Source organism: Cyprinus carpio, chromosome A23 (genome assembly GCF_018340385.1).
Source record: "Cyprinus carpio isolate SPL01 chromosome A23, ASM1834038v1, whole genome shotgun sequence".
Classification (NCBI taxonomy): domain Eukaryota; kingdom Metazoa; phylum Chordata; class Actinopteri; order Cypriniformes; family Cyprinidae; genus Cyprinus; species Cyprinus carpio.
Window position 1 is genome coordinate 21,250,110 of NC_056594.1, and position 27,408 is coordinate 21,277,517.

At 33.0% G+C, this 27,408-nt stretch overlaps 2 protein-coding genes, 1 long non-coding RNA gene and 1 pseudogene across 3 annotated transcripts in view; 2 read left to right on the forward strand and 2 right to left on the reverse strand.

Annotated features, from left to right (window-relative positions):
- Positions 1-1,499: 1,499 nt before the first annotated feature.
- Positions 1,500-8,608, reverse strand: LOC109085967 (annotated as a pseudogene).
- Positions 8,609-11,177: 2,569 nt separating this feature from the next.
- Positions 11,178-27,408, forward strand: part of LOC109085971 (protein phosphatase methylesterase 1-like) — a 576,397-nt gene continuing 560,166 nt past the window's right edge. The window contains exons 1-5 of the mRNA XM_042713926.1: positions 11,178-11,316; positions 11,388-11,542; positions 12,372-12,462; positions 14,388-14,453; positions 14,528-14,657. Of these exons, the coding sequence (XP_042569860.1) occupies positions 11,309-11,316; positions 11,388-11,542; positions 12,372-12,462; positions 14,388-14,453; positions 14,528-14,657 (450 nt within the window). The 5' untranslated portion in view covers positions 11,178-11,308. The remainder of the gene's footprint in view (positions 11,317-11,387; positions 11,543-12,371; positions 12,463-14,387; positions 14,454-14,527; positions 14,658-27,408) is intronic.
- LOC109085973 lies at positions 16,518-17,347 on the forward strand. The gene is made up of 4 exons (XR_002017034.2): positions 16,518-16,557; positions 16,933-17,000; positions 17,154-17,185; positions 17,311-17,347. It is a non-coding gene; the product is annotated as an uncharacterized LOC109085973 (long non-coding RNA).
- rnf150b (ring finger protein 150b) overlaps positions 18,387-27,408 on the reverse strand; it is a 581,444-nt gene continuing 572,422 nt past the window's right edge. The window contains exons 2-7 of the mRNA XM_042713890.1: positions 24,230-24,480; positions 22,732-22,803; positions 22,565-22,647; positions 21,718-21,814; positions 20,511-20,715; positions 18,387-19,586 (exon numbers count right to left, since the gene is read on the reverse strand). Of these exons, the coding sequence (XP_042569824.1) occupies positions 19,486-19,586; positions 20,511-20,715; positions 21,718-21,814; positions 22,565-22,647; positions 22,732-22,803; positions 24,230-24,480 (809 nt within the window). The 3' untranslated portion in view covers positions 18,387-19,485. The remainder of the gene's footprint in view (positions 19,587-20,510; positions 20,716-21,717; positions 21,815-22,564; positions 22,648-22,731; positions 22,804-24,229; positions 24,481-27,408) is intronic.

Consider the following 27,408-nt stretch of genomic DNA (forward strand, 5'->3'; position numbering starts at 1 on the left):
CTGCGTTGTTTGGACTCTCATTCTAACGGCACCCATTCACTATAGTGGATTCATTGGTTCACAAGCTGTTAATTGCTGGACTGGAGTGATGTGGATTATTGTGATGTTTTTATCCGCTGTTTGGACTCTCATTCTGACAGCACCCATTCACTGCAGTGGATTCATTGGTTCACACGCTGTTAATTGCTGGACTGGATTGATGTGGATTATTGTGATGTTTTTTATTCCGCTGTTTGGACTCTCATTCTGACCGCACCCCATTCACAGCAGTGGATTCATTGGTTCACAAGCTGTTAATTGTTGGACTGGAGTGCTGTGGATTACTTCTGGATTATTGTGATGTTTCTATCCGCTGTTTGGAATTTCATTCTGACGGCACCCATTCACTGCAGTGGATTCATTGGTTCACAAGCTGTTAATTGTTGGACTTGAGTGGTGTGGATGTACTTGTTGGATTATTGTGATGTTTTATCCGCTGTTTGGACTCTCATTCTGACGGCACCCATTCACTGCCAGTGGAGTCATTGGTTCACAAGCTGTTTAATTGTTGGACTGGAGTGGTGTGGAGTACTTGTGGATTATTGTGATGTTTTTTTATCTGCTGTTTGGACTCTTCATTCCTGACGGCACCCATTCACAGCAGTGGATTCATTGGTTCACAAGCTGTTAATTGTTGGACTGGAGTGCTGTGGATTATTGTGATATTTTTATCCGCTGTTTGGACTCTCATTCTGACGGCAACCCATTCACTGCAGTGGATTCATTGGTTCACAAGCTGTTAATTGTTGGACTGGAGTGGTGTGGATTACTTGTGGATTATTGTGATGTTTTTATCTGCTGTTTGGACTCTCATTCTGACGGCACCCATTCACTGCAGAGGATTCATTGGTGAGCAAGTGATGTTAATGTCTGATGAAGAAACGTAGCCTGAGTCAATTTTTATAACAAACTTTCATTTTTGGGTGAACTATCCCTTTAACGGTGCTGCCACACAAAAACTGTAAAGAGAGCAAAACCAAGGTTTATGAAAGAGAGCCATCACACCATAATTTGCTGTACAGTTAATTTCACTGAATTATGTAGGGCAGATGCTCTGTAGAGTCCATGATGTAGATTGAACATAGGACACGGTAGGTGTATGCTGCACCACTGCTCCGGAGTGAAATATTTAAAGCTGGACTCAAATTCAGACACCATTTAGAACAAAGATACCTAAATTTAGTCCACACTCGCTTCTGTAAAGTCAATATCAGCGTCTTGTTCCCTCACATAGAAGAGATGAAATATTCAGCAGACATCACTTAGAGTTAGAGCTCTCACAAACACACAAAGACCTTATTCAGTCAAGTCCTGATACTATGGTAAAAATAACATAAAATCATACACCGTGCAAGGACTCAATCATAGTTAAAAGGGCTCTCACATCAGGAAAAAAAAGAAAAAACAGGATCATGCATAAGGTTTTTTAACAATTCGACTTGAAATAAAATCACATCATGTAGAACATCACAAACGTTATTTTATTGCTTTAAGTGATTATCAGCCGAGGATCATATGTCTCTAAAGGACGCTCACACAATGAGGGCATTTTCGCAGTGATAAACCAACTGGAAGTCATTCATTTTTTATAGGATTAACGTCTACCAGCATTAACAACAACTACCAGTGCTTGAAGTTGCTCAGGTGTGCAAGTGAGTGACCACAGTGACTGAACATGATGAATGCTCTCAGTTGGACAGTCATTAACTGTTCTGAGAAAACCTGCAAGGTTCCTAAAAACAGTGTAATACAGAAACTGCTGTCAGACCAGTTCTCAGACAAAAGTTTCTTTTTTCTAAAAAAGAAAAGTGATTTTAAAAAGTTGAAATGTTACCCTAAATATAGTGACATTCAGTTTTTCCACAAGTTAATACTAAGAGTGAAGACACTAGACAACTTTTGTCTGTACAAAAATGATGTGTCAAAAATGTCATGGAACTTTCAATAATGTTGCATAATAATGAACAATTCACGTAGATTTTAATATTTAAATAAACACATTAACTAAGCTAGTTCACATTGCCTCAACGAATACCAACATTTATATATTCTAAAGTTGAATGTTGGGTTTAAAATGTTGGGAAACAACTGCAATTTCCACTCCGCTCCAACAAATACCAACAGTGTGAACACACTAATCCAAAACAACATCTAAAAGTTGGTGTTTGATGGGGCAGGAAATTAGTCTTAAAGGGATAGAATGTTCATTTTTGAGTGAGCTATCCCTTTGAAGAGACATTTAAGAACATTCTAGACTTCCAAAACCTGAAAGGTTGACAGTTGGGTAGTAGTCTGCACCAGTATAGCAATAAGTGGCACCTCTACCGTGGACACTCTACAGTCTCATGCACTTCATAGTCAAGAACAAGCATAGGCCATGAGACCATAAGTTCACATCAAGCTTGTCATATGGGACAAGGGCATAGGCAAGAAATAATTTCAAGACCTTAAGCTTCTGAACATGGTGTAAATCTTACGTGAAGCAACAGTACTCTAAATATTTTTTGACATTTTTATGTCTGCTATACATTCTCCAGTGTAGCACTATCTACAAAACACATTTACATAACATTGAGTCACTTTTCCACTTCCTCTTTGGGTTTCGAGCAGCACTTTGATCCAGCAAACAACGATCTGAAGACGTTCCTCTTTCTCTCTCCTGTCCTGTCCTTTCCAAACGATTGTTCGGAGAGGCATATGGACTTCCGGAGCGTGCCGATACGCCGCTCGTGTTCACGGATCTTGCACTGCAGATGGTTCTGGATGGCAAATCCCAGGGACTCCATATCCAGCGACGCTCCATAGACTTCCCACGTCATTCCCTGCTCATCCCAGACGATCTCCTGAGGTGCACCGCTCTCCTCCTTTTCTCCTTCCACCCCTGCCGTTCTCAAGGAGTCCTCTGCCACCCCGGGCGACACTTGACAAGTTGCGTCAAATTCACTGATGGTTACTTGAGGAGGATCCGAAGCAAGAGGTTGCGGGGACTGGCTACGAAGCTCAATCTCTATTTGACAGATGTGTTGAAGAGATTTCTGGCTATTGGAGGACTTGTAAGGAGGTGGACCTAGAAATCTAGGCTTGGCTCCTGTTGGTTTGGGGTCCAGTAAAGCTACAGTTGGCAACCAATCAGAGTCCGAGTTACTGTCGGGGTTAAGGTCTTTATGCAGGCCAACTTTAGGACTGAGGTCAGTCTCAGGGCTCAACTGGTGGGGTTGAGAATCGCGGACTGGACTCATGTCTGTGGATTTGTTTCTGTGGTTCTGATGCAGATGGACTTCGAATCCACCTTGCACCGGTTGCAGATCCGCCTGCAGTGCTGCATCCTTCATTTCGGTGACTGGGAAACCTTCAGCTGTCATTGTCACTGCGTCCTTCAAGTTCTTGGGTGTCAGAATGTTATTCTCTTCATTCATTATAGCATCCTTCCTGACCTCAGTCGCCATTGTATCATTCTTAATCTCAGCTTCCCTCTTTCTCTCTCCCGTGTTCCTTCTCTCCTCACTGTCTGCTTCCTCCCTTCCCTTCTTTTCCCACAGTCTCTGACTCTTTCCTGCCTGTCTCTCTTGGGTCGTGACATATGCGTCAGTCTTGTCTTCTTGCTCTCTAAGCTGTTTGATAGAGGGGTTTGTTGCTCGATGTGACGACGGAGAAGACGTTCCTTCATACCCTTTGGAGTTAATCGTGATGACGTCACTTCCTCTAAGACTGTGTTCCTGAGGGACAGCATCCTCTCTTTCCTCTCCTAGCATCTCTCCTTCTCTGTTATTCCCACTCTTTATCTCTCGTCCCCGAGGACTCTCCCCCATTGCTGCTTCCGTCCCCAGTAGCAGTTTGTTCTCCACCAATGTGTCAATCATTTTATCTTTCAGAGTTACTTTGCCTGTAACTCTTCTATTCCGCTCGGTTTTGTCCGCTTTGAGAGATGCAGGATGGGGCGGTTTAAGTTTGGGGCTGGAAGTGGCTCTAGGAATGTGCGAGAGAGAAGTCCGGTTGAGACTCTTGGAAGAGTCGGTAGAGGAAATCTGGGAAGCAGACGATGTTTTTTGAAGCGTCTTTTGTGGGGAGTCTGTGGAGCCCACGATATGAGATGCTGAGGCAGTTTTTTGCATGTTTTTGAGAAATGTTTTCGCACTCACTTGCAGCTTTTTCTCATGGCTTGAATTTGGGGATCTCAGTTTTGGCCCAATGGGTCCAGTTTGGCTGGATAAACTTAAGACCTCCACTTCAGGTGCAGTTGTTTTGGTTGGTGGTTTTGATCCTGTTTTAGTTGTAGCAAGTGTGTTAGTTATTGCTTATTTGTTCTGCTTGGTTGTATTTGATTGGTTGTTGTTTATTTTATATTGGGTTTTTTATTGAAGGTGTTGGTGTTCTGCAGCTGGAATGGCAGCGGTGGCTAATGCAGTGTGTTTTAGTGTTTTTATATGGCCGGCGGATTCCCTAGAGGTGGATCTCTCCTCCTGTTCTTTAGCTTTTACCTCAATGCCATGATTGTCTCCAAGTCTTGTCCTGGTTCCAGGAGAGAGGTTTCCCTTTCTGTGTTGGCTTGAGGGATTGGTCTCCCAGCATGCCTTGGGCTCATTATTTCCAGGGGGATGAAGGAAAGCAGGTTGGGATTCCATAAAACTGATTATAGTTGATGGAGATGACAATGGGAGCTCTGATTTAGTGATGTCTTAGTTGTGGGTGTGACACATCTGTGGAGAGAAAAACAGCAGATTTAGTTAAACCTTTTTAAAAATGTTTAGATAAAATTATCTACCTACTGTATATACGTCAAGATACAACTATAAATCATGATTTTTCATGGAAAATATTTTTAACTTTTTCTGATCATTTTTCCTGCTTGTGTTAAATTTTCATTGTCATGTTCACTGATCAAACATTTTAATTGACATTGGATGGACAGGATTAGGGGAAATATGGATTTTATAGATTTTCTGATTTGGATAAAAGCGTCTGCTAAATGACTAATTGTAATGTAAATGTATGTCAGTTCAGTTAGGTACTGTACATGCACTCCTGGTTTAAAGACTGTACATTCAGCACATGTTTAAACCAACCCTTTTACTACGATTAAAACCAAAAAAAAAAAACCAAAAAATAAAACGTGGTTACTATAGCTAAACCATGGTTACCACAAATTACCCTTGGTTTTGCTACACTAACCATAGTTTAACCATTGGTATTTGTAGTAAAACTGTGGTTTTACAAATGGTAATCATGGTACAAATGGGGGGGATAAAAATTATTTTAAGAAGTGTCCAAAATCCCAAAACTGTCCAGTCGGACTATGTTAAGCTGCAGCTGTTGATAAAAATATATTCTTCTTCTCTTAAGCTACATTTTATTGCAGTATTTCGGTTTTATTTTTTCGTTTGCATTAACAATGTAACATTTAATTCGATTCTAATTTGTTTTAACAAGTTACCGGAGGGACAATGATTCTAACACATTTACACATTTATCACCGTAACATAAGTAAACACGATGCGTTATTAAAGAACTACACAAACGCACCACAGTTCTTAAATACTACGCACAATCATACTCACTGTTTAATGCCTCCCAAATCGATCCAGAAAATGGCAGGACGATGCGCTCTTCTGAATGCTGCTGAAACTGAACTGTTTTCCCTCTCATGCTTGAATAAATGACGACGCTCTGTTCTGCGTCAGATACGCGAGGAGAGGATGACGCGCGCGCGCGGAATACAGGTCACGCATTGATTTACTTTGATGTGCATCTCATTTTTCCAAAACATCAGATGCATTCTAGAGATGTAAGCGTTCATTGTTTTCTTTGCTTTCAGCTGGGAAATCTCCAGAAAGTAATTACATCTCTAGTTAAACGTCAATGCAACTTCACTTTATTAGCTACTTAGCGCAAAAAAAGGGTTTAATTTTGTGAACAAAAAATTGTGAAATAAGTTTTTATAAACTAAATACACCGATAAGGCATGACTGCCTTCCTAATAGTGTGTTTGTCCCTCTACCAAAACAGCATGGACTCCACTACAATCATGCCATCACAATTTGGACATATCAAACTAACTCAAATGCATTTTTTTTTTTTTTTTTACATAAATGTTGAGGACAAAACGTTCACTTGCTGCCTAATATACCCCAGCCACTAAAAGGTGTCATGATGAAGAGATAATCAGTTTTTTTACTTCACCTGTCAGTGCTCATGATGTTATGCCTGATCGGAGTACATTTTCCATTCACATTCACAATTACAACTTAAGATCAATAATTGTTATTTTATTATTATTATTATTATTTCATGTTCTAAAGTCTGGCTTAAAGTAAATGTTGAATTTAGTAATTAAATATCATCTTACGAATCCATATACATGGCATTTAGCTTGTATGCAGCTTCACAATGTGTTTGGATCTCATTAAATCGACTTTATTTGTCATATTAAAGTTGTTGATGGTACAATGGCAGGGCTTTGGTTGCCTAGTAACCAGTAATGACTGTCAGCAGCACCTGAGCTGATGGTTAGTAAAGTGAGACGGATTACTCTCAAAACACTGGAGCCCACAGCAAATATAGTTTCTATATTTCTCATGAAGAATAATGAACATGCATTTCATGCATTGACTCCACATAGTGCTCTCAATGCATTATATTAATATGATCATACTAGATATATATATAGATAGATATATATATATGTAAATAATACTTAAAGATCAGAATAATGAAATATATTGTTCTACATATTCTATTCTATATTATTAGTATATTAAAATTATATAGTAAAATAATGCATAGTGTAATTTTATAAAATTACATTTTTTTTATAATATTATGAGTTGTTTGATGATTTTTTTGGAGAGTGTTTTCTATTGAATTCTTTTTTTTATATATATACACACACACACTTTTTTACAGTTTTTTAAATTTAATTTTATAATTGTTGTAGCCTACACTGCATGTGTTATATATTAAAATTAAAAAACAATTTTATTATTTTATGAATTAAATTTTACAGTATATATATATGTGCATCACAGACACATTTTATAATTGTTTTTTTTTATCTTACAATTGTCATACGATGCACATTATATAATAAAATATAAAACTATTGTATAATGTTATGATTATAATATATGTTAATATACTTTTAAATATGTATATATACAATTTATATATACACATATATATAAACACACACATAAACATATACAATGTATTTCTGGCTATAAGAAAAATCTATAATTTTGACACATACAGTGTATTTTTGGCTATTCCTACAAATATACCCCAGAGACTTGTATGTGTGTGTGTGTGTGTGTGTGTGACCCTGCAGCACAAAAGCAGTCTTAAGTCTTTGGGGTGTATTTGTAGCAATAGCCAAAAATACATTGTATGGGTCAAAATTATAGATTTTTCTTTTATGCCAAAAAATCATTAGGATATTAAGTAAAGATCATGTTCCATGAAGATATTTTGTAAAATTTCCTACCGTAAATATATCAAAACTTAATTTTTGATTAGTAATATGCATTGCTAAGAATTCATTTGAACAACTTTTAAGGTGATTTTCTCAATATTTTGATTTTTTTGCACCCTCAGATTCCAGATTTTCAAATAGTTGTATCTCAGCCAAATATTGTCCTCCTAACAAACCATACATCAATGAAAAGATTATTTATTCATCTCTCAGATGATGTATAAATCTCAATTTAAAAAAATTGACCCTTATGACTGGTTTTGTGGTCCAGGGTCACATTTATATATATGAATATTTATCCTAAAATTAATCCTAAAAATAGACACAAATGAGTCAGTAGTTCACACTTTAAATCACTGCAGTCATAAAGTAAGTGTATAAAGTTCTAAAATGATTGTAAAGCACCTCGAATCATTGATCTCTGGAGACTTTGATGAGAAATGTTTGAGCTCATATTGAGATCTCTGACTTCTGATGCCGACTTTGGCATCTTGAGCACAGCTTGAGATTGTTTTTCTCATCCGAGAAGCAGGATTTTCTATCTGCTATGCATTTGATCATTTAAGCTAACTCCATCAGTCTGTGTCTCCTCACAAAAACACCTGACTCTGAGCGTGCTGGTCCAATCACAGAGAGGCTGTGTGGCTGCTGTCCGCTCCATCTGTCTGCTCTCGGCTCGAGTGCTGAGCGCCGGTGCTCTTTAACTCTGTGAGTCTGGCTGCGTGTTCACTGTCCGTCTCTCCATCCCTCCGTCTGTCTCTCTCTCTCATGGCCTCCGAGCGCTCGTCCGCTGAGAGTCGCTCCTCGCACCTGAGCTCGGACCCGTCCATCATCGCCACCGACGCTTCGGCCAACAGCATGTGGGAGGAAAGCTTTGACACAGAGAAGTAAGACTCACCCGCTTCACCTGCTTTCCTTTAACGCACAACAACTCTGAACAGCTTTTGGACAATAAAACACACTTTAGATCCAACACACCTGTCTATAATTAACAAATAAACCCTTAATTAGTCACTTTAAGTGTGTTTAGTTAGAATTTGCAGGAAAGAAGCTCCCCAGAACCAGAACTAAATGACAAAATATCAGTGTAAAATTTATTTTTAATGCAAAACACTTAACAATAGAGTAACACTTTACAATAAGGATCCATTAGTTAATTACATTAGCTAACATTAAATAAAAATAAAAATAATTATAAAAAATCTAAAACAGTAGTTTAATTAATTAATTACCAATATATTAATACATTTAAAAGTTTTTTAATATAATTAAAAGTTATTGTTCCTTTATATTTTTTAATTGGTATATAAATATATTTATTATTAGTTTGTTAAATAATAACTTTAATCTTAGTTTAGTTTAATATGAACATTTATATTAATAGATGCAATGGTGAGGTTTCCAAGAACTGGCATTTATTATTCAAAAATACAATAAAAACATAAAATATATTATAGTGTAAAATAACCTGTTTTTCTATGTGAATGTGGTGTTAACGATGTAATTTATTTTCTGTGATGCACAGCTGTATTTTCAGCAAAATCTGCTTACTCCAGTCTTCCAGGGTCACATGATCTTCAGAAAATCATTCTAAAATGAATAGATTTTGCTGCTCAAGAAACATTTCTGATTATTATCAATGTTGTAATCTGTTGTGCTGCACAATATTTTTTTGGAAACTGTGATACATTTTATTTTTCAGGATTCACAGGTGAATAGAAAGTTCAAAAGAACAGCATTTATTTGCATCTTTTGTAATCTACTGTCACTTTTGATCAGTTTAAAGCATCCTTTGAGCGAGAGCTGACTCCTTCACTCCCAGCTCTCTGTCTCTGTCTTTCAGTCACGGTGTGTATCTGTATTTGAGATTTAGTTTTGTGTGTTAAGAGAGATTTAACTTTTGAAATGATGGACCAAACGTGGTCATCGGGTATCAGGAGAGACTAAGGAAATATCCTTCACACACGTCACACCTCACGCTCTTTGTGTGGAATCCAAGATCACAGTTTGTGTAACTGTATAATAAGATGTGGTGTATGATATTTATTTCCTTGGATCTGAGGTGGTGTGGTGCACGTGTTTCTGTGTATATAAAGCGGTCAGGACGGACCACTGCTGGTTCTGCTTCACGGAGGAGGGCATTCGGCTCTGTCCTGGGCCGTTTTTACGGTACAAACACATATCTGGTTTAGCAAACAATAGCTTATGTAAAAATAATCAATAATTCTTGCTATTATTTATGTTATTTAAAGTTAATTATGAATGTAAACAACCTATACCTATAAAAAATCCATAACTGTAAGTGTGTCGTCACACAGAAAGTAAAATGCATCAGTGACTTTGAATGAATGTAAACAACCTATACCTATAAAAAATCCATAACTGTAAGTGTGTCGTATTTTGAATTAGTTTTTGTTTTTATCTTTATGCTAGGACATTTTTTTTCCTACATTTATTAATTTTTAAATTAACATTTTAATTTTGTTGTTTTTATCATTGTTCATTAAAATTTTTTTTTTTTGACATGAGTTTTATATATGAGTTTTTACTTTGTATTTTCCATTTCCAGTTTAGGTTTTGTTAATTTTTTTGTGTTTTTGTTGTGTTTTTGACATATTTATTAGTTCTATGATTTGAATGAAGATTATAATAAAAATGATTTACCATTCCATTTTAATTTTAGTAAAAAACAAAATTTAGTAATGTTTTTTTGATCACTTTTATTTTATTTTTTTTATTAGCTTTTTTTAATATTACAATTTTTATTTAAAATTAGTTTTAGTCAAGTTTGTTGTTTTTTGACATTTTTATTAAACATTGGTTTTTCAAGAATTGGAAATTCCGTTTTATTTTTGCATTCATGTTTAATATTAATTTGTAGTTAAATTTTTAGTAATTTAGGTTGCTTATTAATTTTTTATTTGGTTACTTTTATATATATATATTTTGCATAATTTTAATATAAAACTTATTTGGCCAATTTCATTTTAATTTTAAAGTTAACTATTAATACGTTTTGTTGTTTTGTTTCGTGCCATTTTTATTTATTTTGACTAATTTAGTTTAAAGATTTAGTCATTTTATTTTGAACTTTTTATTAGTTACTGTATTTATTTCTAGTTATAAAAAATAGATAATTTTAAAACTAAAAACAAAATTATAACAATTTTTTAAAACAAATAAATTTTATTTTGCAGTATAAATAAAAGCTATTTTTAGTATACCAAACAAAGGTGTTATTATATAAATTAATAAACGTAAATAAATAAAAATATCGGTATAATAAATTTTCAGTTAACATTTATTTAAAAAAAAAAAAACCAAACAAAAATAATAAATTTGGTAACCATTTACTTGAAAGCCTTTATCTTAATGCTATAAAAAAAATTAAAAGGTATTCATAAAATGTATATAAATGTCATATAAAAAAAACAAACAATATATTTTTAGAAATAACTGTATATTGTGACACAGGTATATAAAGGCTAAAAAAAACAAACAACAAGTCTAACACAAAAGTGATAAACTATATTGCATTATATATAAAGGCTTCAAGTGAAGTGATACCAAATATTTTTTATAGATTTAACTATAATAACTCTGAAACCGAGGGATTCAAATATTATGTTTATGTCTGTTTTGTGGGTGTTGGCCATGGATCTCAGGGGTCACGGTGAGATCAAACCTCTAGCTATAGTTTAAGGTTTAACCTGCAGTAGTTACCCGTGTGCACTAATATGACTAGTACAATCACAAACAGGTGCTACTCAGGTCCGGCACGCCGATGACCTTTCCACACAAACCATGTCCAGGTAAACCACACACAGATATCATGAACAGGCTGCAGTATTCAGATCTGACCGATCACCTCCTCTGCTCACAGAGACGTAGCCAATGTGGTGCGGGCGACGTACGGCGAGATCCCGCCTCCCATCATCCTGGTGGGTCACAATGTGGGCGGAGCTATCGCGGTGCACGCGGCGGGTGGAGCGCTGCTGCCCTCTGTGCTCGGGCTGGTGGCCATCGACGTGGTGGAGGGTGAGAAACACTGCATCATCTCAAAATGCCTGCACTGATTTCACAGAATTCTGTCTTTTTTATTTAAAGAAAACTACCACTACTTCTACTACTACTACAACTAATAATAAAATAAAAAACATGTATATAAAAATGTAAATAAAACATGAATAAGGAATTTTTTAACAAAACATTCAAGCTTTAACTTTTCCATTCAATATTTTACCATGGTACTCTTAGGTTCTGCCAAAATGCTTATTATAAGGTACATATATATATACCACTTCTACTAATAATAATAATATTGGTCTTACTATATTTAAAAAAAAAAAAAAAACATTTGTACAAGCTTAAGCTTTACCTTACAATATTTTACCATGGAAATCATAGTTTATGCCAAAATACACATGCCATATTATATGGTACATTATATTATACAAAAACTGTTAGTACTGCAAAATATTACTACTACTACTAATAATAATAATAATAAAATAAAAATCATAAAAAAAGAATATAAAAACATAAGATTTCTTAGAAATCTTTTTAACAAGTTTTTTAAAAATAAATTATTAATTTTATACTATTTTTTTAATGTGAAATATAAACATAGTCACTTTCCACAATAATAATAAAATAAAAATCATTTAACATATAAACATAAGTTTTCTTAGAAATCTTTTTTTTATTTTAATAAATTATTTTATATTATTTTTTTTAGATGTGAAATATAAACACACAGTCACTTGGCTTCAGCCCAGCTCTAAAATATGATTTAACTGTGACTCAGGTCAGAGATCAGTGTGGAAATACTGATGATTGTGTGGTTTGCGTTGTTTGTTTTACGCAGGCAGTGCGATGGAGGTCTTGCACAGCATGCAAAACTTCCTGAAAGGACGACCCAAATCCTTCAAATCCATCGATCACGCCATTGAATGGAGGTCAACGTCCAGATGATGCTTACTATTAGAGATAGTCTCATCTCTCATCAACTAAAAATGACACAGCACACAGATGACTACAACAACACAGTTTACAGTGAAATTTAGTCCAGGTTCAATCCAGGAATAAAGCACCTTTCAGAAACAAACAGATTCTTTAAATCAAATAATCACAAAATATATTCCCTTTCGTTTAAAGTGCCGAGTAAGACTTGCCCTTGGGTCAACATCTTTTGTTGGTCTGGAACACATTCCTGCAGGGTAAACACCTAAATCATAAACCTAACTAACTCTTTCACTAACCCTAAAACTGAGAGAAATTACATGTTTATAAGAATGATAATTTCAATTTTTTTATCTCATAATTATGACTTAGTTAACGCTCACTTTTTATCTCATAATTGTGATAAATTTTTTGTTTATAATATTTTTATCTGTTGACTTATCTCATAACTACGACTTGGTATGTCATAATTTTAACTTTTTATCTCATAATTATGACTTAGCAGTTTAGTTTTTCTTTTTTTTTAATTTTTATATCTTAATTTGTACTTATTGTGTTTTTTTATCTTTTTATTTTTTTAATTATTTTGAATTATTATGTCTTAGTTTGAAGTTATTTTTTAATAATTATGACTTAGCAGTTAACTTTCACTTTTTATCTCATAATTCCAACTTCATGCATTATAATCACTTTTATCTTATGACTTATCTCATAATTATGACTTAGTTAGCTTTCACTTTTTATCTCATAATTCCAACTACATGTTTTATAATCACAACTTCTTGTCTTATTACTTTTATCTCACAATTACAACTTAGTATGTCATAATTTCAACTTAGTATGCTAGTTTTTGATTTTATGTCATAATTATGACATTTTATATCATAATTATGACTAGGCTTCAATTTTATGTTGTAAATATATTTTATATCATAATTATGGCTTTTTATCTCAAAATTATGAGTCTGTCAATTTTGACTTTTTATCTCATGATTTCAACTTCATGTTAAAATCTCAACTTTTTATTTGCAATTTTCTCCTAATTTTTTAATTTTCTATCAATTACAACTATATCATAATGTCAACTTTACTTTTTATCACATTATTATGGTTTAGTGTGCTAGGTTTCAATTATGACTTCTGTCAGTTTTGATTTATCTCAACTTCATGTGTTAGATTATAATGTCACATTTTATCTTATAATTACTTTTTATCTCACAACTACAACTTATGTCATAGTTATGGCTATGACTAGATATGACGGAGTAAATTAGGTTTCAATTATATGTCATCAGTTATGATATTTTAAATAATAATTACACCTTTTTATATAACAATTCTTAGTATGCCCATTTAGATGTTATCTCTATTAATATGTCATAGTTTAAAATTTTTGCCATAATCAACAAAGAAAAGTTTATCATTCAAAAGTTTGGAGTAGGAAAATGTTTTTATGTCTCTTCTGCTTACCAAGGCTGCATTTATTTGATTAAAAAAAAAATACAGTAAAACGGTAATATTGTTCAAATATTATTTAAATTAAAAATAACTGTTTTCTGTGTTAATATGTGTTACAATGTAATTTATTTCTGTGATCAAAGCTGAATTTTCAGCATCATTACTCCAATCTTCAGTGTCACATGATCTTCAGAAATCATTCTAATATGCTGATTTGCTGCTCAAGAAACATTTCTGATTATGTTGTGCTGCTGAATATTTTTGTGGAAACTGATACATTTTATTTTTTTAAGTTTAAAAGAACAACATTTATTTTAAATAGAAATCTTCTGTAACATTATAAATGTCTTTACTGTCACTTTTGATCAATTTAATGCCTCCTCACTAAATAAAAGTAGAAATTTTTGTCAAAAAAAAAAAAAAAAAAAAAGAAGTCCAACATATGTTTCTTTTCTGGTTACAGTGTAAAAAGTGGGCAGATCAGGAATCTTGAATCTGCTAAAGTGTCAATGGTTGGACAAGTGAGACGGTAGGATCTGAGCACACATTGGTTCCTCATCCTCACATCAGCTGGGGCTCACTGAATGAGTGTGTTTCTCTCAGGTGTGAGGTGGAGGAAGGCGATTCGGCCGAGCCGGTGAGTCCAGTGACTGAGAGCGTGGCCGAGGGTCACGAGGAGTTTTACGACCTCAACTACGTGACGGATAAAGCAGAGAGCAGTGCATCAGCAGAGGTGAGCTCCTCTCAACCTCAACATAAACACTGGCAGTCTGGATACGTACCACGGTAATACTGTGCTGTGGTACATGAACGTTACTGTACCATGCTACCTGTATATACATAATAATTATGTATATTATGCCTTATTTATAAATTATTGTTTTATTATGATTATTGAAGTTGAGTTGAATGGAATTTCTTTTAAATTGACAAACATAAAATCAAAAATCTCATAATATCAACTTTTTCTCATATTTATGACTGTCATTATTTGAACTTTTTATCGCAATGTCAATAATATGTTTAAACTCAACATTTTGATTTTTAGCTCATTTTTTTGTGAATTTCATTTTTTATTTTGATTTTGACTATCTCAGTATGACATAATTTTGACTTTCTCAATTATGATTGTTTACACTTTTACAATTTTGTCAATTTCAATTTTTAAATCTCATAAGTTTGACTATCTCATAATTACAACTGTCATAATTTTGACTGTTATGACTGTTTACACTATTTTTGTCTATTTCAATTTTTAATCTCATAATGGTTTATCTCAATTTAAAATTATCTCATAATTATTAGTTTAAGCTCACTTTTTTGTCAATTAATTGTTTTTAACCTCATAATAATTTTTTGTCAAATACAACTTATGCCACATTTTTGACTTTTTCTCAATTATGAGTTTGCACTCAATTCATTTTTTTGTCCATTTAAATTTTTTATTCATAATTTTGATCTTAATTTCAACATAATTAGATTTTCTATCTCATAATTATGAGACTTTTTATCTCATAATTATGACTGTTTGCACTCATAATTATGTTACTTTTTTGTTAATTTTGATTTTAAACTCATAAATAAGACTTTTGTCCTTATAATTTAAACTATCTCATAATTAATAAATTTTGACTTTAATAAGTCAATTATGGCATACCATGTCAATTTTCATCAATGCCATTTTATAATCTTGACTTTTTAATGTCATAATTACTATTTGATAAATCAGTTATGACTTATCTCATTATTGTGATTTGGTAAATCAATTTTTTATTTTTATGCCATACGACTTTTTATCTCATAATTTTGACTCCTAATTATGACTGATCTCATAATTACGATCTACTAAAGCATGAATTGTTTCTTATGTGGTGGAATGGGCTTCCATAACAACTGAAATACAGCTATTGGTCACACACAGCCATATTTAACATTTGCTAACCTCTGACCTTTCCGTGTGCAACTGAACAAACAGTCCACGATAAACAACTGAGCGTAATCAATGTGCGTGAGCGTGTGTGTATTTTTGTTTGTTTAGTTTTGAGGTGTGTTTTGATTGGGGTTAGAGGTATCTAGTGTGTGTGTGTTTTGGTAGTGCTGGTTCAGAGGGATATCGAACCTCTTCCTGTCCTGCAATGTCCCAAAACTCCTACTGCTGGCAGGCAAGAGACACGGACCAATCAAAGCACTCACCTGAAACACATGATATCTAAAAAAAAAAACTGCTCAGTTCTGTCCGTTTAATGTGAAACATGTCCTGTGTTCAGGCATTGATCGACTGGACAGAGACCTGACCATTGGACAGATGCAGGGTGAGTCAGATCAATAACTATTTCCTATGAGACCAATCATGCACTGAGCTGCACAATCATTTAAAACTCACTTAAATCTGACAGAAACATTGAAATCTGCCCCAGCAATCTATATGAATGATTTTAAAGATGCCTCATCTTTTAATCATGAGTGACTGTGACCTGCCCAGTGCTGAAAAAAATAACATGTCATGTGTGAATGATTTTTTAGACCTGAATAATTTTAATTGTGTTTTTTTTTTGGCTTCTGAGTGTTGATTCATTGTGCAGGTGTGTTTACACCTTTGTGGTGGAGATGTGCACGAGGACATCCCAGATAAAGTAAGAGTATATACACATTTCTATTCAAAGCTTGCGACCACTGATTTTCTTCTAAGAAATTGATACTTTTATACAGAAAGGATGCTTTAAATTGATCAAAAGTGACAGTAAGGATTTCTATTTCAAATAAATGCTGTTCTTTTGAACTTTCTATTCATCTGTGAATCATGAAAAATAAAATGCATCACAGTTTTCCACAAAAATATTCAATAGCACAACTGTTTTCAACATTGATAATATTCAGAAATGTTTGTTGAGCAGAAGATCAGCATATTAGAATGATTTCTGAAGATTGCAACGGTCATATCAAGCACAGATATGCTTATTTTTGTTGTTGCGTTTTAATTCAATATTTGTTTTTTGTGGATTTTTGAGGTGGCAGATGCTTTGGCAAGTTTTATAATCAGACACAAATTTGCCGAAGCTCGCAGTGAAACTAAAAGGTGAGTTACTAACGAATTAACAACTCTCTTTATCTAAAACTATTTTAAAATGTATATGTGTGTGTGTGTATGCAATAAATTGTGCATAAATGCATTAAAAAAAGATGTAATGTTAAATGTTTTACAGTAACTGCGTGTCATTCTCTCTCTCAGTTCCTCGTATCCGTTCATGCGGTGAAATCAAAGTGAGTTACATTACCGTTTCTGTAAATGAGTCTTTACTGGCATTTGTTTGTACTGCAACTCTTTCTATCCCGTCTGTGTTTGGACATGCAAAACTGAACTAAAAGTCTAATGTTTTGTCCCTCAGATAAAGCAGAGGACACTGAGAAGCAGGCCTGAAACTGGAGATTCACAACATACCTAAATGTCTAGAGATAAATGTGATTACTTTTTACTTTTGTCGTGGATTTGTTAATTGTTTCCAACTGTCACGATCCTGAGTGTAGAATAAAAATTTTAATGTTCTTTATTCAACTGTGTTGGAATTTCAGGAAGCGTTTAAATATTTAAATGAGATGGAATCATGTGACATCATCAAAGTCAAGAGACGTAAAACACTGTGAATGAGAAGCACGTTTAGCCCCCAAAAAATGACATTAAAATTTATTAATATTCAAAGCACAGTCTGACTGAAACACGTGCAAAATACTGAGCATGAAATGGAACAAATCTCTACTGAGTGTGTGTGTGTGTGTGTGTGTGTGTGTGACCGACTCGTGACCGAACTTTGAATCTCAAAACGAAATCCAACCTCTAAATACATAAAGTGCATGATGGAAAAACTTAGCAATTAAGGAGAAAACTGGACAAAGTGATTCTCTATTTACAATATACAGTCAAACAAGGAAGAACGAGTTACAGATTTAAAGGAACAGTGCACCTGAACATGATCACTTTACTCACCCTCACGTCATTCCATGATTTCGATCTGACAAAGAACATCTGAACCTGTGAACATCTATATCTGTTTGAATATAGTTCACAAGTGATTCTGGAGCTTTACAGAAAAGAAGAAATAATAATACAGAGATTTGGAATGACACGAGGGTGAATAAACAGTAACGGAACGATCGCTTATGAGGTGAACTATACCTTTAAAGAAATAGTTCACCCAAAAATTAGTCACTCATCCTCTGGCTATCCAAGATTAGGATGAGTTTGTTTCTTCATCAGATTTGGAGAAATGTAGCATTGCATCAGTGTTCAGCAATGGATGCCTCTGCAGTGAATGGGTGCCGTCAGAATGAGAGTCCAAACAGCTGATAAAAACATCACAAGTAATCCACAAGTAATCCACAGCACTCCAGTCCAGCAGTGAACATCTGGAGAAGACAAAAGCTGAGACAAATCCAGCATTAAGACGTTTTTAACTAAAATACGTGTGCATTATAATCCATTGAAAAAGTGCATCTCCTGTTGTCTCTCACATCAAAATCCAGACACATATTTTTTAAGAGCTGTTTAAACAGTGCTTGATCTGTGCAGATTTCTCTCCTGATTCAGAACAGAACACTTCTTCACTGCAGGAAGAGTTATTATGAATTATAGACTCGTATTTTAGTTAAAAACGTTTTAATGATTAATTTGTTTCAGCTTTTGTCTTCTCCAGATGTTAACTGCTGGACTGGAGTGCTGTGAATTATTGTGATGTTTTTATCAGCTGTTTGGACTCTCATTCTGACGGCACCCATTCACATCCATTGCTGAGACACTGACGCAATGCTACATTTCTCCAAATTTGTTCTTCTTCTCAAATCTTGGATGGACTGAGGGTGAAGACACGGTCAGTAAACTTAGATTTTTGGGAAACTATCCCTTTAAACGATTTCCCCAAAAATCAGAAGTGGACAGGGCATGTGTCATGCACAGCAAACATCACACGTCCTGCGCCACAGAATCCAAAGAGCACTTTCTAGAAAGTCCCACAGTTTTGTCCCGCACGACGTCCGTCACACGCTCCAGGTCTGGCGTCTCCGGCGAGGACCAAATCCCGAAACGTAAAATACTGAGATTCTCTCTCTCTCTCTTCTTTTTTTTTTTTTTTTTTTAATACTGCAGAACTCGAGCACATCAAATGCTTTCTCTATAGAAAAATAAACCACTTCTGATCAGATTCAAAATAGTCTTTGACACGTTCTTTCCGCTGGGATCACAGACAAATGGTAAAACGGGCAGCGAACACTGTGACGGTAAGAAAGAGAAGATTGTCGAGCAGAGCAGAACCCATCGTCTGCTGATACCGAACAAGTGCTTTAGCTCAAGTGCATACTGTAGTGTGCACTGCGTGCTAGAGAGAACAGAGTTTACCCTGCTTTTCAGAGAAAAAGGAAGGAAGATGAAATGAATGTAGCACTGGACGTGGATCGTAGTATGTACTCTGCAGGCAGTGTGTTTGTCACACGGTCAATCACTGGCCATTCAACTCGTCTAAGCCCGTCGCCGTGGTCACTCAAACTTTTGAGCATGAGTGGGCGTGGCCAGATTAGCACTTTGGGTCATCAGTGGGCGTGTCAATGTCCGAATGCCCCGCCCCCATCACAAGCGACACCTCTGAACTGCTGCTGGCTATTGGCTGTAACTCACCTGTGGAGGAAAGACAGTAACAACGACATTCATCACGGCTGTGTCCTAACTGACCTGCTGTGCTTACTAAATAGCATGCACGATGAGAGTAAGCCAAATGCACTTGTAGTGTGCTTCAAATCTTACATTTTAAAAAATGTCTACTTGCAGATTATATCATATTAATGAAATAAAAGGCCACTTTCATAAGTACACTTAATAATGTTGAATTGAAAGAGTTGTGCTTTAAAAAGTACACTTATTTTGATGTACATGTAAAGTATGTGATATTAGTTTAAACTAGTGTTATTCCATATTACATTTAAAGTTAATAAGTTTTTAAATGTAGTAAATTGCAACTTAATTGTAATTACAAATCAGTGTTATTTTAGTATACAATTAGATACTTTTAGAGTTTTTATTAACGGTTTTAATTCATTTTTAGATTTTTTGTTTTTATTTTAATTTGTTAAAGTTTTAGTAATTTTTTGTCATTGTTTCTTTTATACACACACACATTAATATATATATATATATATATAATATCTATATATATTTATTATTATAATTTTTTTTAGTTTTTAGTTATTTTGTACATTAAAATTAATGGTTTTGTAAAATATTTAATTTTATTACATAGAAAGATCACTAAGTTCAACTAACTGCATTTAACATACATTTAAACTATAATACATTTTCAGTTAATTAAATTGAGTTTATTTCTGTAATGCATACTATTTTGAAAGTATGCTGAAGTGTGCTTCTCATTCTCAAGGCTGCCTGAATGGTTTACATCTTTTGGGCTATTATTAAATGCACGCTTTTATAAGTTGCTTTTGATAAGATAAAATGATATGTTAATTGATGTAAATTATTACCCACAATGCCTTGCACTACAGAAGAGGAGATCAGCGTCTGTGTTTATGTACTCGTTCGCATACTCACTCTGTTCGGTTGGCAAGGTGTCCTGGGACAGCGGCTCAGAGTCCAGGAGGACCTGAGGGAGACCCACCATCCTCACACCGGGGTCACGCCCCCCGACGACATCGCCGGCCATGACATCATCGCTCATCACCATGGCGTTGAGAGCCACGCCCCCCACGGCGAGCTCGTAGTCCAGAGGAAGTTCATTCAGACACTCGGCACTCGACTGCGCGCGAACAGAATTACACAACATAGAGTTAAACGCCATAGAATTACCCTATAGACATATTAAACCATAAGCAATGCATTTCAGTGACTTTAGCATGCTTAAAGACAGGATTCTTACAATTAAGCATTAAAATAAACTACTTAAAACATCAAATAAACTTGAAAAAAAAAAATTGTATTTGCACATATTGTATTTTAGCTAGTTACCAAGGCAACATTTTATATTCATTTAGTTTGACTTAATTATATATCAATAAAAACAAAACATACTTATTTATGTATACAATAAAAAAATAATAAATATTTTTACATATTTATATTATATATGGGAATCATTTATATATTTTTTATTTTTATATATATATTAAAAAAAAACAAATAAAAAAGTTAAAATCATATAATAAAATATTTTATATATTATAAAGTGTTTAATTTTAAGGTTAATTTAAAATATATATATTTTTTTTTTTTTTGTAGTAGTAGTGATACTAAAATAACACTCATTAAGGTACAATATGATGTTTTAAGAACTAAATAAAATAATACATAAGATTTAAAATAATAATATTATGTAAGTAATTTAAAAATATAATTAAATGTGAATAATTTAAAAATAAAACTAAATTTGAAAAAAAAAGACATTTGAAAAAATACTAATAAAAATGACAAAAAAAAAAGACTAAAACTTTTTAAAATTCAAATGAAAACAGAAAACAGATTAAAAAACAAAGTATTAATGTTAAAAGAACAAATAAAATGAATCTTCTGGAAATAATGTCATGTATTAATTTATTACTGTAATAAAATTCTTAATATTTCTTCTTCTTCTTATTATTATTATTAATAATAATCATAATATTTCTTACTATTAATAATAATAATAATAAAGTTGATTTATTCCGACTGTTATTCATCTGTTTTCATTAGATTATTTTTTTTATGTATGAGGATTCATCACATGACCTCTGTACAGCGACGAGGGAGAGAGAAAAACACCAACCGTGAGGCCCAGAGCTTTGAGGATGTTCATTTTACACATAGGACACGTGCGATGGTCCACCAGCCACGGGTCGACACAGCCTTTATGAAACAGATGCCTGCGAGAAGCAGAAGAAGTGAAGTGTGTGGATCAGTCTAATACTCACTCAAGCTGTTTTCAGCTCAACGCTTCCAATCAACTTCCAGTGAACCTGCACACCAGTCAATTCATTACACAGTCTTTTGTTCCACAAGGATGCATTAAATCAGCATATTAGAATGATTTCTGAAGATCATGTGACACTGAAGACTGGAGTAATGATGCTGAAAATACAGCTGTGCATCACAGAAATAAATTACAGTTTAACAGATATTCACATAGAAAACAGTTTTTTGAAATTATAATAATATTTCACAATTTTACAGATTTTACTGTTTTTTTTTAATCAAAAAAATGCAGCCTTATCTAACGATTAAAAAAAACACATATAAATGAATTATAAAATATATGTATATATAAAGTGCCGTCAAATGATTAATCGCATCTAAAAAAATATAAATACACACACATGCATGTATATATTTCAGAAAAATAGATTGTTTATAAATTAAATATATATATTTATAATATAATTTATATTAATACATATGTATATATGGAAATATTGTCATGGTATTTTTTTTATGTTTTTTAATCTATGTGCATTTATGTATACATAATAAATATACACAGAACACACATATATTATGCAAACGAAAACTTTTATTTTGTATGCGATTAATTGTTTGACAGCATTAATATACAGAGTATATATTACTGTACTACTATTAAAATAACAGCATTAATGTAGCTTATCAAAAGTGTTTACCTGCAAGGTAAGATTCTCACCACATCATTTGGTTTATAACCCTCGATACACACGGCACAGTTATCAAAGTCACTCTCCGTTTCCTAAAGAAAAACACACATTATAAGACAAAACAAAGAGTGTTGAATTCAGTCCCACTGCTTTAAAGACTGGGTTTATTTGTTCACCTGATCGCCTTTCCTGATGGTCCGCACTTGTAACTGGCTGATGGCTTTTTTGGCAGCGTCGCCCAGCCTCCTCTGACCAATCAGAGAACAGAACGTTATTAATGAAGGCATTTCTGTGATCTCCTACAGTATCCGCCTCTCGTTAGAATAATTAAAGACTGAGAGCTGTAATGAAAGGCTGTGTTGCCTTCAGGCTGCGGCTGTTTTTCTGTGATAAAAGTCACTTCCTGTGGCCTGTTATCATGTTTTAGGGTCGTGTTCAAACACACACAAAACACCAAGAAAGTGGTTTGATCTCACGGCTGAACATTTTTTTTTTCCTTCTATGATTAAAAGTGTATTTTTTTCGGCTGTGCTTGTTTGTAGGGCTACACAAATTGACACTTTTTTTTTTTTTCAATTTATATAATAAGTATATAATTACTAATAATAATGTTATTAAACGTGATTCTATATAAGAAAACATAAAATAATTAATAATAATTTAATTGTTTTTGTATAAACAACAATAATAATAATAATAATAATAATAAATACATTTCTAAAATTTGAAATATTCAAGTAATATTTCACCGTACTATAAAAAAAAGTATTTAAAATATAATTATTAATATTTTTTAATTATTATTTTATTATTATTATAAACAATAATAACAAATAATTAAATATATAAATATTATTATATAAAACTAAATCATAAATATTATTAATGTAAAATAATAATTAAAAAATATTAATATTATATTTTAAATACTTTTTTTTATAATACAGTGAAATATTACATAAATATTTCACATTTTAGAAATGTATTTATTATTATTAGACCTATGAAATCCATTTAATTTTTTCCCCATTTTTATTTATTTTTTCAAATTCTGCAATTTTCCTCCCAAATTCATTTTTCCCCATTTTTATTTTATTTTAATTAAATTAGAAAAAAAGTATTAAAAAAGGGGGGGGGGGTGAATTTGGGAGGATAATTGCAGAATTTGAAAAAAATAAATAAAAATGGGGAAAAAAATTAAATGGATTTCATAGGTCTAATAATAATAAATACATTTCTAAAATGTTAAATATTTACGTAATATTTCACTGTATTATAAAAATAAGTATTTCAAATATAATATTTTTTATTATTATTTTATTATTATTATAAACAATAATAACAAATAATTAAATATATAAATATTATTATATAAAAGCTAAATTAGAAATATTATTAATATAATATTTCACTGTAATAAAAAATAGTATTCAATTAAAAAAATTATTTTGGTAAAAATTTTTGGTAAAATTACAATAGTAATATTTTTGGTTGTCTTAAGGTCATTACACGATTTTGATTTTATTTAGATTTTATTTAGATTAATCACTCAGCCTAATTTGATTTTCACATAAATGATCATTCTGAGCAAAACTGTAACATATATACAGTGACTGCAAGACGCATGTAAGCAGCACTTCTAGTTTCACAAGACGATGTTTCTCGGGTCTGTACCTGGTTGCGGTCCCTGGCGTTGGCGTATCTGAAGCGCTGGATGTAGTAGAAGACGAGCCAGGCCAGCGAGATGATCATGAGGATGATGAAGGAGATGGAGACGAAGACCACGGAGGTGCGGCTGACGTATTTCTGGAGGTTGCGTGTTCCGATGGTGATGTGCATGTGAACGGTGATGTTCCTCTCCATCAGGAGCACCAGATCACGACCCTTCGGCTCCGGAATCATGATGGCCACCACGTCACCGATGCCTGAAACACAGAGCCACGGTTAACCAGCGCCTCAGATAGACTAACTCGCTGCCTTCATGGCCAAAATAAACTAGAAACATTTACATTAAATGGGGAAAAAATTAAAATGGGGAAAAAATTAATTTGGTAAAACTTTGTAAACTTTTAAAAAATATTTTGTTAAACTGAATAAATTTCATATTTTGATTAATTAGGCATTCTTTCTGATTTTTATGATTTAATCTGACCATTTAAACATAATCCAGAAAATTTTAATAAATAAAATAATCTAGAGAAAAATTTTAATTAAATTGGAAAAAAATTATAAAAATAAATAAATAATGTGGAAAAATTAATTTGGGAGGAAAATTGCAGAATTTGAAAAAATAAATAAAAATGGGAAAAAAAATTTTTATGGATTTTATTGGTTTTTAAAAATTTTAAACTTTGTTAAACTTTTAATATGTTTTTGTTATTTTGTATGTTTTTTGATTTTAATAATTTAGGCATTCTTTTTTTATTGTTATGATTTAATCTAACCATTTATTCTGAGGAAAAAAAATTAAGAAAAATTCAAATTAAATTGGAAAAAAAAATATAAAATGGAGAGGGGTGAACTTGGGGGGAAATTACAGAATGGGAAAAAATTAAATGGATTTCATAGGTTTTAATTTTTTTAATTTTGTTTTTAATATACTGTTGTTAAACTGAATAAGTTTTTATGATTTAAATGAGACATTCTTTCTGATTATTATGATTTAATCTAACCATTTAAACGTAATCCAGAAAATTTTTATCAGAAAAAATAATCTAGAAAAAAAAAAAAAAAAAAAAAAATAAAAAAAAAATAAAATATATATATATATATATATATATATATATATATATATATATATATATATATATTTGGTGGAAAAATAAAATGGATTTCATAAGGCCATATATGTAATTTTTGTTCTGCTTTAATAAATCATGATTAATTAATTAGACATGCTTTTTGATTACTAAAATTTAATGTAAACCTTAAAACAGAATCCTGAAAATTTTTAATAGAAAAAAAAGGGGGACTGATTTTAAAAGACATTTTAACATCAGACAGAGAACCTCCTCAGCCCAGACAAAACACAGCGTTCAAAGAAAGAATTAAAACTAAGAAGAAACACAACTGAAGGGGGAAATGCAGATACTGATGTAGAACCAAGAGAGGAACTAAACAAGCAGCATTTCTGCAACACTTCACAGAGAGACAGAAAAAGATAAGAGGCATCAGATAAAGCCTCTGACACTCAGAATGACTAGACACCAACATCACGTCTAAAGATTGACTCTTGACTTCCAGATGTGAGAGAACATCACAAACACAGCTGGACGACGTGCACTTCATAGAAAAGTTAGAAACACCCACAAAACACTAAAGCATTTGACAATTTACATTACAGTGCCCAAGGTACAAGAACGAATTACTATTTTCGAGGGCCTGAATTGCAGTGAATGGGTGCCGTCAGAATGAGAGTCCAAACAGCTGATAAAAACATCACAATAATCCACAAGTAATCCACAGCACTCCAGTCTACCAGTTAACATCTGGAGAAGACAAAAGCTGTGTGTTTGTAAGAAACAAATCCATTATTAAGTTATTTTAACTTTAAACTGTTGCTTCCGGCTAAAATATGAGTCCATTATCCTTAATAACACTTCCTCCAGTGAAAAAGTGTTCTGGTCTGAATCAAGAGAGAAATCTGCACAGATCAAGCACATTACTTGTGGATTATTGTGATGTTTTTATCAGCTGTTTGGACTCTCATTCTGACGGCACCCATTCACTGCAGAGCATCCATTGCTGAGACACTGATGCAATGCTACATTTCTACTACAAAATTATGAAGAAACAACTCATCCTAATCTTAAAAATCAAATTTTCATTTTTGTGGTGAAACTATTTCTTTAACCGATTAGCTGTATTCCTATTTTGCTTGCATAAGGAAAATGCTTTAGATAGGAAAATCAAACAATCAAAATTATGTAGTGCCAAAAACTTCCCTGTAGCAAACCAAGAAAACAGACAAAAAAAAAAAGACCAGAAAAAAAAAATCAAGAAAAGACCAAAAAAAAAATAAATAAAGAAAAAGCAAACCCAACACGCTGATGTGTTGCTTTTATTTATATATATATATATATATATATATATATATATATCTAATATATATATATATATATATTATATATATATTTATATATATATATATATATATATATACACACACACACACTGAAGGTATATACTGAATCTTTCACCATGTGGATGACCTCTGCCTTTTTTGGGGACCATACAACATTTTTAAAAGAATCCAATGGAGTTAATAAGTCTTTTTGAACTCAGAAGCTTTGCTTTTGTGGAAAGGTATCTTATGTTCACCTTACTCTGTAAAATGTACACTCTGCGTTGACTTCATTCACAGGTAAGACAATGTCTAAACCACTGTAGTTGTGTTGAAGTGCTGTGATATCTTCTCTGAGCAGTTATCTTAGTATGGAGAGATGGCCACTGTGTAGCTTGGGAGAAAGCCAGCGATACTCCTCAATACAATCCAGCTCGTGAAGGAAGCCCTGGTCCAAAATGCTTAATTTTTTTTCGGGAAGGCCACATATACCACTTCCTACTTGGATCACTGAAGGATACGGTCAGTAATGCATTGTACAGTACTGACAGTTAATTTGAAAATGTACATACAGATTTTAAAGGTGCTGTATGAATCTAATCTAATCTAATTTTTGACTGTACCAAACGCATATAGTACTATAATATGTTTGCAGATATTTTGGAAACATGCTTAGTTTATATACACACATTCCTCTGAAAAACAACGCTACAGCCAGTTATTCTTCTTTGAGAATTGTTTATTCTGCAGGAATGTCTGTTTTTGTTTTGGTCTGCCAGTTTACCCAGTA